The 14,217-nt window shown below is 31.2% G+C and overlaps 1 protein-coding gene and 3 non-coding genes across 4 annotated transcripts; all 4 read left to right on the top strand.

Annotated features, from left to right (window-relative positions):
- The first annotated feature begins 1,048 nt into the window (after window positions 1-1,048).
- TRNAE-CUC (transfer RNA glutamic acid (anticodon CUC)) lies at window positions 1,049-1,121 on the top strand. Its single transcript has one exon. It is a non-coding gene; the product is annotated as a tRNA-Glu (tRNA).
- A 1,612-nt stretch (window positions 1,122-2,733) lies between these two features.
- Window positions 2,734-2,806, top strand: TRNAE-CUC (transfer RNA glutamic acid (anticodon CUC)). The gene has a single exon. It is a non-coding gene; the product is annotated as a tRNA-Glu (tRNA).
- A 3,736-nt stretch (window positions 2,807-6,542) lies between these two features.
- On the top strand, window positions 6,543-7,434 carry LOC105179370 (abscisic stress-ripening protein 5). The gene is made up of 2 exons (XM_011102980.3): window positions 6,543-6,884; window positions 7,005-7,434. Exons 1-2 carry the CDS (start codon window positions 6,630-6,632, stop codon window positions 7,185-7,187), a joined length of 438 nt encoding a protein of 145 aa, XP_011101282.1. The 5' UTR covers window positions 6,543-6,629; the 3' UTR covers window positions 7,188-7,434.
- Window positions 7,435-10,382: 2,948 nt separating this feature from the next.
- On the top strand, window positions 10,383-10,454 carry TRNAH-GUG (transfer RNA histidin (anticodon GUG)). Its single transcript has one exon. It is a non-coding gene; the product is annotated as a tRNA-His (tRNA).
- The last annotated feature ends 3,763 nt before the right edge of the window (window positions 10,455-14,217 follow it).

The raw sequence follows: 14,217 nt of genomic DNA, 5'->3' as shown, positions 1-14,217 counted from the left end.
AGCTTCAGACATTGGAATTTCTTTGTGATACAATTTGGAGGTGTGATGAGGAAATTTAACATTGTAAGTTGTATGCATGTGATCACTTTTATCGTCATATATGGGACTTTAATTATATGATGATTCAGAATGATGCGGTGATCTTTAAGGATTTTTAGGGCCATGAAATTCTAAGACATGTATTCTTGTAACAAACTATAAGTTGTAATGAGGATATCGAGTTAATTAGCATGCTTTATTATACTAGTAATGCATGAACATGTGAGTTGCATGTGATTTATATAATTTTTTTATTAAAGTAATAGTATAATAACTATAAAATTGAATGATAAAATTTGCTAGAGGATACGGGTGGGTGGGCGGGCGGGCGGGGGCGGTGACGGGAGCTCTATGAGGGTGGAGAGTGGCGGTTAGGGGGAGGGGTAAGGGTGATTAGGGGGGCTATAACGGGATGAGGGGAGAGGTGTTGGCGGAAGGGGGGTGTTGGAGAAGAAATTTAAATTTTTTTTTCTATTTTATTAATATATTTTATATCTAGATAAAAAAACAAAAAACTTATTTCTCACTCACAAGTAGCAATTACTTACACCGCAATACATCTTTTTTAATTTACCAAAAATGTCTTTATATATTTTCAACCATCCCTACTCAAATTCTATTTCTCATCCGCTATACTAATATAAAAATTTCACTCACACCAATTTTTTGCATCACAAGTAGATAAATTACAATTTGCCGTATTTGTACTACAAAAAATAATAATACAAGTGTAATTTAGGCTAATACAGAGAATGAGAAAAGCCTATTTGGCGATTCATGCTTTTGTGTACACATTATACATAGTTTACGTCTACTGTCAATTTTTTTTTCCTTATTAACAATAAATTAAACTAAAATTCAGAATTTTATTTTATCTTACTAAAAATAAATTAAACTTAACTTCAGAGTTTTTTTTATCTTACTAAAAATAAATTAAACTAAAAATTCAGTTTTTTTAATCTTACGTAAACTAAAAATTTATGAAAAGGAATGAGGTAGAAGTAATAATTCCGTTGTAGTCTAGATGGTTAGGATATTCGGCTCTCACCCGAAAGACCCGGGTTCGAGTCCCGGCAACGGAAATACCCTTTTGGCCTAGAATTAGCATCACGTGTTTTGTTCTTCCCCCCAGTTGCCAAGAAAGTCGCAACGCTTTTGATCTTCTACCAGTTACACTATCAAAAGAATAGCTGTTGGCCCCTTTGAATTGAAGGACTGTTCACAAAAATCTCGATTTTACAAATTAGGAGTGCTCATGTTGCGATTTCAGTTTTTTCAAAGTTATTTTCAAGTTGAATTGTTATTATTGATTTTATAAATAATTTTTGAAATTGTTATTTTTAAAATCAAAATCAAAGGTACGATTTTGTACAGTTTTGAGTTGTTTTAATATTTATAACGAAAATAAGACGTTGAGATTAACAAAAATAAAAAATAATATAAGTGTTTTTATGTAACAATCAAGAAAGACCAACATTATGCATTATAAACCACCAACACTTTTCACAATTTTAAATAAATTAAATAATAAGAACATATATAGTACTTTGGCAAGAAAATACTTAATCCAACAAAGGCTAATGGCGGGTTATGGACATTAAATATATTATTAAAAATGCATAAGGGAGGAAATAGAAGGCGGTAAAAGAGAAAAGAAAGAAAATAGAAAAAAGTGGAGGAAAAAATTAGGGAAAGAAATATGAATGAAAAATTGGGCAATCATCAAATGGGCTTAAAATTTGAACGGACTTAAATAATTAAGCAATTTTTTTTTTTTTTTGTATAAAGTTCAAAAATGGAAATAGAATAATTTTGTGTGGGATTTTTAATTGGTATTGATAGATGGATGTGATGAGGATGAGAGCAACTTTCGGTAGCTTCAGATATTGGAATTTCTTTGTGATACAATTTGGGGGTGCGATGAGGAAATTTAACATTGTAACTTGTATGCATGTGATCACTTTAATTGTTGTGGGACTTTATATGATGATGAGAATGATGCAGTGCGAGGACTTTAACGTTTATTAATTCTTGTAAAAACTTTAGATATCATCTTAGTATGTTTTCATTTGGTTTAAATGTATTTTTGGCGTCGTAATTTAAATTATTTGTTGTTTTCATCTTTCAATTTTATAGGTAGCATTCCGTCTTGTATCTTTTTAACTTTCGCAATTTCAGTCATTTTTTTTTTTGTTGAAGTTTACATCCATTGACGAGATTATGGGAAAAGACAAGGGATATAGACCTTACAACCACACGAAGAGCATAATGGTATATTTCAAGGTAAAAATAATGGTAAATCTAGGGGGGATCATGGTGCAGTTTGATTGAATTATCATTGGTGGCTTTATGTAATAATTTTTCAAATTGCCATCTCCAAAACCAAATCAAAAGTGTGGTTTGATGCTATTTTGATGGTTTAACACTTACATAGAACATAAGACGTTGAAACTAGTTAAAAAGCTAATAAAATTTAACAAGCTAACAAAATGCGACCAGCATAATTAAAGTCAAATACATAAAAAATTAAAATTATAATAAATAGGTCAATTCGATTAATTGGCAATTTGAGCGGTTTTAAAATTTTTCCTATCAACCCTAGCAACTGTAAACACTAATTGATGGATTAATCTCACTCATTAGCCCCAACTCCAAGGGGCTTCCATTATTAAGATAAAAAGATCAAATTACAACTCCGTTGTAGTCTAGATGGTTAGGATACTCGGCTCTCACCCGAGAGACCCGGGTTCGAGTCCCGGCAACGGAAAACAGGCTTTTTCGCCTTGCCTATAAGTAGTCTGTCGCGCGTTTTGGTCTTCCGCCCAATTGCCTAGAAGTCGCGGTTGCGACTCTTGTTGCTTCCGACAGTTACGATTCACATGATGTAATTTAAAACCCATAATGGGTAACACGAAAAGTTGCTACGGAAACGAAATCAAAAGCGCATTATTAATCCTACGGTTCCTACCCAGCAATGAGGAGTTTATGGAAGGGACCTCCTACTTTTTCAAACGCGACATCATCACATCATACACTACTATCATCATCCCTTTTCAAGTAAGAGGAGTCTTGTCTCACGACTTTTGGCACTAATTACACTGCTTTTCAGAAGCCAGATGCAAATGCAATTGATTGAGGTAAATTACTTTTTATTATATTTTGTGTAAAATAAACATGAAAATATACATATATATTATTTGTATAAATAAATAGTTAACTCTGAACCACTGATCAAAAAAAAATATAGACCATACATTTGTTAGGTTAAATTTGAACTTTTGGATTAATTTGATAAATTTGGATGTTAGATTTATATTACTTAAATATAGACTTAATTTATATCAAGTATCTAACGATTGATAAATAAAAATATTTTTGTGGACAACACATCCAGCTTCGAGTGGTTTTTTTTGCCTAGTTTATGTTTTAAAAGGGTATTTTATTTATTTATTTTTTAAAAAAATGGAATTTTTTTTTAAATATTAAAATTATTATAGAGGGGTAAAATACATTTAACCTATTTTTATGTAGACGCCAGATACAAATTAGGAATTGTTTTCTTGTTATCTTCCCCCCAGTGGGAGCAGAATATTGTGGGCATGAGTGGGTGAACGACTCTGCACTTTGAGTGTATAAATAGGAACGTTGCCGACATCCATTAATAATGTTAAAACCAAAGATATGGGAAGGGCTGTAACATCTCACAAGTCAATTCTTGATGTGAGAACACTCAACAACGTGTCATTTCACTTAAGCTACTTCCCCACATTATTCATTCTATTCTTCAAAATTATTTATTTATTTATTTTTATATATTTCCTTCATAGGATTTGAATTCGGTACACTAAATGTGCATATTTTCTAAAATACCATTTTTCTCTTTCAGAAATAATATAAAAATATTAATATTCAAATACTAAAATATATCTCCCAAAGTTCACTAATAAACCTTTCATAATTCATGAGGACAACTCCCTATAGGTTCACTAATAGTAGTAGTAGTAATAATAATAATTGTGAAGGAAGAGAAATTTATTAAAATCCCTATAGTTTTTAAATTTTAGCTATGATATTTTTGGAATCAAATGTTGAATAAAAATTTTAGTATTACAATTAGCATATATAGGATATTAAGTTGGGGTTATCTAAACTTTGTAAGTTATATCAGATTTTATGGACAAAATTAGAGAATACAGACTCAAAATCCCTTGAGACTATGGGAGAAGCCTATGCCTTGGTAGGAATTTTAATTTTTTTAAGAAAAATTAACTCAATCAAAAATTTTGGCACGATGGTTAAAGCTGTGATTCAGTAAATAAATATAAGGTTATGAGTTCGAGTACCATCAGATATACGATATATGTCCTACTTTATATATAGGTAAATTTGTTATTACTTGTTTTTTTTCATTGTAATTTGTAGTTTAAATGTGCTGTTGTTACGCATTTTAAGCGCTTTTATATGGCATGTTATAGATAAATAATATTTGTTTATTGCATGTTGTTACGATATATGGCCTATTACGGACCAGTGACAAAACCATTAGCCCTCAAACGAAAAATTTGGGATGAACTCATGAACACATAACCGCATTTCCACATAAGACACCAAATAATTTCGCCTGATCGTTTTTTCATTGCACAGTGTATCGTCCATTCTGACTTTATATAAGTCTTAAAATTTTATTTTGACAAAATATTTCACTATAGAACGCAGGTGGAAGCCTTAAGACTTATAAGGGATAAGCCCACTGATTAAGCTCCAAACTGTAATGATGTGAAATATGAGAGATGGATACCAAAAGTGGAAGAAAAATGGAAGGAAAGAACCCAAAAAGAAGAGTAATTAATTACGTCGGCAAAGGGTATAAAGTCTAAACTAATTAAAAAAGTGATTAATGAATGCATTAAAAAGCTAATATATAGAGATGCCGACCATACATACATATAAATCTAACACGCCGAAGCATTCAAGTCTTGACATGTCTATATACTGACTATGTGGTTGCTATGCTACATCTTCTATGTTCTACCCATATATCCGCCCACTCTCCATTTGCCATTTGCCCATCCAATTAATTAACTATTCAACCACTAATTAATTTCTTCTCTTCTCTAATTCCCTCCCGATTTATTTATTTTTTCCATAATTAATGAATACTTAATGTTTTCCATAACTCGTGAAACTAAAGACTCATTGCAAAAATAGAATAAGTAAAAGGAAAAAATGTAATTACTTCTAAATGAATAAAAAAAAATTTGTGAAAAATAAAATAGTAAATTACTCCTTGTGTTTTGAAAAATGAAACAAATTATCCTCTATCAAAACCATTGCTATGAAAAATGAAACACAGAAGATAATTTACTAAAAAAAAATTTTACAGAAGGGTATTTACTCATTTCATATATTGTAAGGGGGTCAATTGTATTTAACCCAAAAGTAAAATATTGGGTACCCGTAGTTTTCCATCAAAAATTGAATCTTTCATTGCAAAATGATATTGCATCAAATATTTTATTTAATAATATTAAAAATATGTATATATATATATAATATGTGCATTTTATATATATATATATATATATATTAAATAGAATACAAGATGCTACACCATTTTCTGGGAATATGAAGTATATTCCTTGGTATTTTTGGTAGCTAAAGATTTCAAGAATGAGCATCTCCTGAGTTAATTCGGATCCAGTTGCTGTGAGGCCTAGATACAAATCCGTGAAATGTGGGAACATCCCAACCCTCCAACTCCAACTAATTCTCCATTCATGCATCCAACTATGTCCCATATTTTAGGCAACATTTCAATATTAGTCTTCTAAGATTGGGCAATTTCAATTTTGATCCCATATTTTATAAAATTTGATTTTAACGTACCTTTAGAGTCTTCTAATTAATGGCACAACCCACGTGTTATTCATATGGTCATTAGTTAGTGATTTTTAGAAGGTTCATGGCGGAACGCTCACATGCATGCATGTAATAAAAACCCAATATCAACCACCATAATAGTGAAAAGAATTACTAAGTTCTAAATCATCTCTTATCCACTATAAATTCTCGCGAAATTTTCGTCTTTCAAGTGTTTTATGCAAAAATTGAATAGGTTTCGAGAGGTTTCCGAAAAGACCAACAAATGATTTAGGGACACTGGAATTCTTTTACTGTTGTAACTATTGATTTGGTTTTTAACATGTATATGAGGAAGGGTCATTATAAAAATTAAAAAATAAAAAATCACTGGCTACATGAAGAACACGTGTTATGCTTTTAGTTTTTAATGGTGGAGTAAAAAAAAAAACTAAATTTGATATATTTTTTTGACTAATAGTGCAAATTTAAACATGAATTGGGGTCAAAACTAAAATTTTATAAAATGCAGGATCAAAATTGAAATGTTTCATTCTTGTGGGAACAACATTGCAATTTTGCCGATATTTTATACCCTGGACGATGCAACTCCGCACTTATAAATACTGCCATATTTGGCCTCTATTTTTCAACACAAGTCACAAAGTAACTAACTAGTGCAGTGTTAAATCTCTTTGTATACACAAATTAAGATCAGTTCAATCTTCAACATGGCTGAAGAGAAGCACCACCACCACCTCTTCCACCACCACAACGAGGAGGAGAAGCCCGTCGAGGCGGTGACATACTCGGAAACCGCCTACGGCAGCGGCGGCCCCGGTGAGTACTATGAGACTACAGAAACCGTTGGATTCAACGTCCCTGACCAGGATAAGATTGATGAGTATGAGAAGGAGAAGAAGCACCACAAGCATAAGGAACACCTCGGCGAGATGGGAGCTGCTGCTGCCGGTGCTTTTGCCTTGGTACGTACGTTGTTTGTTTTTCTTCATGAACCCTAATTTTTGCAAAATCCTAATAAATGCCCAATATAAATCGTTAATCAACGCGCGCGTGATGATATTGTTGATGGAAATGATGATCAGTACGAGAAGCATGAGGCGAAGAAGGATCCGGAGCACAAGCACAGGCACAAAATAGAGGAGGAGATAGCGGCAGCGGCAGCGGTGGGAGCCGGTGGGTATGTGTTCCATGAGCATCACGAGAAGAAGGAAGCTAAGGAGGAAGAAGAGAAGGCTGAGGGAAAGAAGCACCACCACCTCTTTTAACCACCACCACCACCACAACCGTCGATCGTCGTCTATATTTCGAATAAATAACAAAGTGTGTGTCAAGTAGTGATGATGATTCTAATTTCAGTACTATATATGGAAATCATGATGGCAAGGGATGGATGTATCGATCGAGTGAAGCATATGTAATTATGAAGTTTGCTTTTCTACCTCCGATGAGTGTGAATTTGAGGTGTGTTCATGTGATGTAATATACGTGCGTAAATTAATTACTTCAGTATAACTTCTTGTGTCTGAACGAGGGTTTGGGTCTTTGTTTTTTGTTTTTTCTTTTTTAGATAATTACACTATATTCCCTTTAATTTGGTGTAAATACATAATGTAGTACCTTTGAAGTTTACTTACATCTAACAAATAAGTTTTTTTATTCGTCAATTTATTAAATTTATTGATATTAATAAAAAAATAATTTAAATAAAAATTAATATTTACTTTTGATTGATTTATACTAATTTACAACAGATCAAATAATTTTTTTCTAGCTAGATTATGCTAATATATTAATGCGCGAAGACGCATAGGGCTAAATTATCCTCATGCATTAATGTATAAAGACGTATGAGGGTGATATTGTTTTGACGGAGTGTAATTGTCCCTTTTTTTTATCTTGATAAATATGATTCATCAAATTAAATATGTTGGTAATTTTAAATTAAAAAATATATTTTAAAATTAATAAATGCACCGTATATTAATTGGTATTGTGCAATTATTAATATCTTTAATGAGAGATTATCAAGTGAACTTAATATCTCAGCTAAGCTAACTGCCTAATTATGCCTTCTGGTTTACTAATTCAATGAATGATCGATGACGACTACACAAATGGTAGTTTTTAGTTGTGCGTTCGTAATCGCGATAGTTTCATTATGAGTTGTGTGGCACGCCATTTTTAATCAGTGTATATAATAAATAATTTTCAAAATTTTAAAATATATTATAAATTAATAAATAAAAATGAAGAATATAAAATATATCAATAGAGCAATTAAGTTTGTAAAACTTGAAAGTCGAAGAGCGTTTTGGGATCACAAAAAATTGATGCGACAACACATAATATTATAGAAATAAACTAGGGATCGAAATTCCAATTATTGCTTCTAAACTTACAAAATATATATATAGTATATGTGTGTTCTGGAAAATGTTATAATAAAAATAACACATCATTACATCAGAATATTAATTAATTAACAATGATTTAACATAATTACTATACACAATCAACAATAACAATTATAAATGTCGTAAAAAAAAAATCCAAAGCTATATCTGATTTCATCTGGTGCATCCAGTTGGATGGTGACAACTGTTATCCATAGACATCAGAAATTAGAAGGACATGAAGCGAATTTCGAAGAAATCAAAGTGGTAATCTTGAAAAGGAATTGGAAAGAGAAAGAGACCGGAAACGAAGGAAACTATTCACGTGCTGCCACATCTCAACATGTGTCAATGTCGACATCTACTGATTTTTGCCTGATTTCATTAATTTTCAGTGCCACCTGTACTTATCATACTCACAATTCTAAGATAATTACTCCCTTTTCTTTTGTTTATTTTAAAATATTAGTATAATAAGGCCAAAGAAGGGAAAATACTCATTTCAAGAAAAATATAGTGCTATGCTAATTCTTAATTTGGGACAAGCTAGGAAAGGATGTCTGAACATGGCCATTTTTTGTGACTAAGAAGGAAAGCTTGTGGTAAACAATGTTGTCATGATCATTTGTCTGTAATTCAGCAAATTTTGATATATAAAGAGTTCAACCTGGCTTTTGATTGGGCTGGGCCATTACTTGGAAGTGGTTATAAATTGTGAAACCAAAACACTTTGCTGGGCCGACACTGACACTGAGTGAAACCTCCAACTGAACAACAAACGTTGTCCATCAAGAAATTAGGGTCCATTTCAATAAATTTAAGTATAATATTAAACGTCCCGCCTGTCCAAAAGTATTTAAGTGAATCATTTAATATTTAATAAATAAAACGCTGCAAAAAAGGAAATAAATACAGTCAGCCCATCAAACTCAATTTAAATGGACTTAAATATGAAACTAAATTATTGTACGACATCGTCTAAGTTTACAGCAAACAACGCTTTTCGGGGTTGGTTTGCGACTTTACGAGGATCATAAAGAGGAGCAGTGCTGCCGGTGGCAGTGGTTATATGTCGTCTTTTGTCGTTGTTATTACCTCAAGGTGGTTACACTTTGTACTAAAGCTGCTTCTCTTCCAACTACCTAATCCTCTCTTTTCCTACAACAGCTTCTTCTTCTCCTTCTGTGGGTTTAATCATATTGTTTTCCCCTAACTTTTTAACTAAATGAAGATGTAATACACAAAACCTATAAATTGTTTGATACCACCATTCTACGTACTAAACTTTTGTTCTTGCTATTTTTCTTACACCCCTCAAAAATGTAAATAAAAAGATCGAGATATAACTCTTTTATATAACAATCAAATTATTACTATTCACAAATGAAAGACCATGGAACGCATAGACCCTAGGGTTTAGTGTGCATATAATAAGTCAACAATAGAGATTGATGAGGGTAAGTATGGATTTTCATTCCATTATTTTGCTGATACCAACAAACGTCAACAATACTATATATAATTTTTTTAAATTATAAAATATTTATGTATAGTTATACCAAATTTCAAGAGAGAATTATCTCTATTTACTATTGTTTTTGGTTGACCCATTGGAGAATGGACGTCTCACATATGTGAAAAACCCATTATGTTTGCAAGCTTATATACTATAAAAAATTATAGGACAATGTTGTTTATTTTATGGAACATATATCAAGAAACTAATTAATTAGGAAAAATATATATATATATATACACACACACAAAGGTCATCCATCAATCTTGAGAATAGCAATTAGGAAGTGATTGGGTGGATACTTAATTGGTTTCAGGTACTCTATCATTATTATGAATTGCCTTAATTTCCACAACGTGAAAAGTTTTTTAATGGAATATGGGGGGGGTTGGAATCCTCAAAAGCAACCTTTTCATGCTCTAGCTACATTTCCAGTTCTCTTTCAATTAACACTTCCAAGGATATTTTATAAATATGGTTAAGCACATTACACTATGCTTCTTGGAATTTGATGACTTTATCTTATTTAATCATAAAGTTTGAACAACAAAGTGGCTGTAGTTTAGTGGTAAGAATTCCACGTTGTGGCCGTGGAGACCTGGGCTCGAATCCCAGCAGCCACATATTCACTCTTTTTATTTTTTGAGACAAATGCTTACACCAAACGGAATAGAGTAAATCAGACCTCAATTAAATAAATAAATGGCAAGTCAATTTGCAATATTGTTTTTTTATGACATTTTGAAATAATAAGGGAGTGGTTTTAATTTGATGGTGGGAGATGGGTTTCTGTGTTGATCCATTTATGGTAGAAAGGCAATAACATGCTTTTCTGACAACATATTCAGAATATTTACAACTTTCTTACCTTCCTCTTCCTCTTCTGGCCCACATAGCATTAATGTTTATTTACACTATAGTTGTTGTATCTCTTTTATCTACACAACCCAATAATTCTTAAATTACAACAAATTTGGGATTTCAAATTTCATATATAACACTGTCTGATTTTAAGATTTTATTTTCATTATTTTTACACATTCTCATATTGTTCCTACTCACACATACATTTAGGACTCGAATGTAAGACTTTAAATAGGATCTTGAGCCTTAAACTATTGGGTTATACTTAAAGAATTGACGTGGCTTGTACCTCAATTTGTGCCTTACATTAACATCATGATTTTTATCTTGAAAATGTGTCCCGTTAGGTAGAGGCGGCTCTGAAGCTCATTAGCCGCTCAAACTCCTTATCTGCAACCATTGAGACACTTATTTATATCATCAGACTAAATAATATGGCTTTCGCTGTCATATTGTTTGAGATATTGTCCACTGTAACTTTATATAAGTCTGATGTTTTATTCTGAGAAAGTCACCTCGCTAAGGAGAGAACCCGTGGACTTTAAACTGCTCAAACTCCTCATTTACAATCAATATGAAACGTCTATTAATAACATCATAAACACTAAAGATACTAAATATGTAAATAAAATAAATTATAAAATTAAAATACTAACAATCTAAAATTACGTAAGCAAATATCTTACTTTGCCCTCAAAAAATAAAAGGAAACAAATTGCATGAGATAGTTGGTAGTAGGTGTGACAAATAAAGCACCTAAATGTAAAAGGGACTATGGAAAATAAGATATAATTTGAGGGGGAAATTGACAATTAATTGTTATTGCATGAGTGTCGGCAGAGAAGAATTTTGGATGATTTTTCAACAAGCTCTCTGTCTGTCATCACCAAAATTTGTCCTAATTCTAACTCTATTATTAGTTTTAGTCTTTTTATTTGGAAAAGATTGACAAGTCCCAAATTATTATCGGACCCTCACTCATACCACCTACATTAGTATATAACAAATCCCATCTTCTTTTGCCTAAATCTATTCATAATGACTCCTCGGATCAAATTTTTTTATTACAATCAGATTTGTCCAAATCAAATTTATTATATAATAAATGTGATACACTTGTTACGTAATTGATTATTTTTCTTAAATTATATACTATAAATGTAATAATAGTTTCAACTTTGGTCAAACCTGATTTGGATTACAGTTTCTTCTCTCCACATTACTCTACTCATAAAAAAGAAAAGAAAAAGAAGAATTGATACAAATCATAGCTTATTAAAAATAATAGAATAAACTACATCGATATCTCCTTAAATTATATTTAATTACACAAATACCCCTATCTGTTGCAGAAATTACAAATACTTTCCCAAATATTATAATTGTAATTACGGTTACGGCCTCTTTTTAGGGAAGAATTTTTCAAAAGTATCTTCGAAATAAATTATACCAACATCCTTTTAGGAGTACAGTCCCTATTTACGTAATTAGATTTAATTTTAACAAATGTAGATATAATTTAGTAAATTTACTTCAACTACTTACAAAACCTTGTGTCAAGTTAATCACATGAATAATTGGTAAGAAACCATTCCACCCTTATCCACCTGCTTTTTGGTAATATCTTTTTCTTTTTTTCAGGGGAAGAAATAGATAAATATTTTTAATCGGACAAAATAATTAAATTTTCTACATAATCAGATCAATTATTATACTCTTTCAAATTTCAGATTTTTATTTTTAATTATTTAGATTTGATTAGGTCGATTGAAGTCACATGAGCTATGTTGATTATCGATCTTTCATACTATGAACGTAATAAATATACTTTAACCTTTTCAACTATTGAACGGGTTAAATATACGTTTTGAGTGCAAACATAATTTTCTTTATACCATTTTGATCCATTTTTGCAAATAACTTTTATGAATAAATTATAGCAGAACCACATTTGATAAAAGGGGTTTAATGCAATTTATCTTTCTGTGATATTGCAAATTAGCAAATTACCCCTATAAAAAATAGCAATTTACCCCCTTGTCTAGGGAGGTAAATTGCTTCATTTTAAAAAATACAAGGGGATAAATTGTTGCATTTTTTTAAAAATACGGGGAAGTGGTTAATTGCTAATTTTTTTCATAAAAAAGGTAATTTGCACATTTACAACATGCGATTATACGATTAAACCAAAATCACTTGGCATGATTTCAGGTCTGAAACTTAACTACTATCTATAGTTATATAATCGATCATTGAAATTGCAAATCTAAACAATATAATTACTATTCTAATATTCGGTTCTTTCACAATTAATTATGCAATCGTCCTAACCAGATTGGGATCGAAGCTATCTTAGGTTTATGCCCAGTTGAAAAATTCTTATCCGAACTAAATTTAATCGAATCAAATCAATTATAAAACAAATGTAATAAAACTTGTTATGTAATTAAGTATTTTTGTTGAACGGTATATCACTCACACACCAGATATATTTCACTCCGCCATAAATTTGTCCAAATTGCGGCCAAATCCAATCTTATTTAAAAATTTTCCAGGCTCAGTGTTGTCTTACAAACTTAGGAAATTATTTTAATTAAAACCAAAGTAAATGTAATTAGCATCATATTGAAGCTCTAAACCTAGTGAGACAACCAATGATAAGTTCGTTGACCGGTTTCATTTGATTTTGCTGTTTTCAAGAATTGTTGCAACTCAACTCCACTCCCATGTAAATAATTCCATATCTCCTCTCCTTCATGTTTCTGACAAATAACAACAATATTCCTGAATAGATTGGACCCTAGTGTCAAATCAATATATTTTGGATAAAAATACGTATAAATAAACATATTTTTACTTTAATTATTAGTCCAGAAATTAAAAAGTGAAAGTAAATACATAAACAAGTCGGTACAGTTTTCGAAGTAGTGGACTCAAAGAACGAATATTAGAAGCATATTAGGTAATAGGTACACTTCAACTATAGTTCGTCGATGTTCACATCAAATGGATCGATTCGAAAGTATTTAGAAGCGACTTAATATTTACAATTTTATCAATAAATTGTAGAAATTGATTGCTTAGAGCTATTTTTGATAATAAGCTGATAAATATTTATTTTAAATCCTCGCAAACACCCACTTAATATATAAGTAAATGGTGTTGATAGTACGTATTTAGCATCCGGAGAGTTGGGGTGAAAGAAGTACATTTAAAACAGTCACGTTAAAATGACGTGAACGATTGAATTCCAATCAATCAAGTATAAATCGAGGATCAGTATAAATAAAATAATGCCATTGAATCTTAATCATATAAATGTTACAACTTTCTTGAAATCCTTTAATAGTTTCCCAAAAAAATTGGCAACATTTGGATGTTTTGGTATGTATAGATGCGAACCTCGTATCAACATTCGTACTAAATTAAAATTTCAGACATCCCTTTTGTTTTTGGACAGTTTGATTGTTGTTGGCATTTTCTCCCTCGCACACCAAAATATGGATATCCCGCCATCGTTTT

Source organism: Sesamum indicum, linkage group LG2, assembly GCF_026168435.1.
Source record: "Sesamum indicum cultivar Baizhima isolate 11 linkage group LG2, ASM2616843v1, whole genome shotgun sequence".
NCBI lineage: Eukaryota > Viridiplantae > Streptophyta > Magnoliopsida > Lamiales > Pedaliaceae > Sesamum > Sesamum indicum.
The sequence above is the reverse complement of the archived record's forward strand: the minus strand, read 5'-3'. Positions and strand labels throughout refer to the sequence as shown.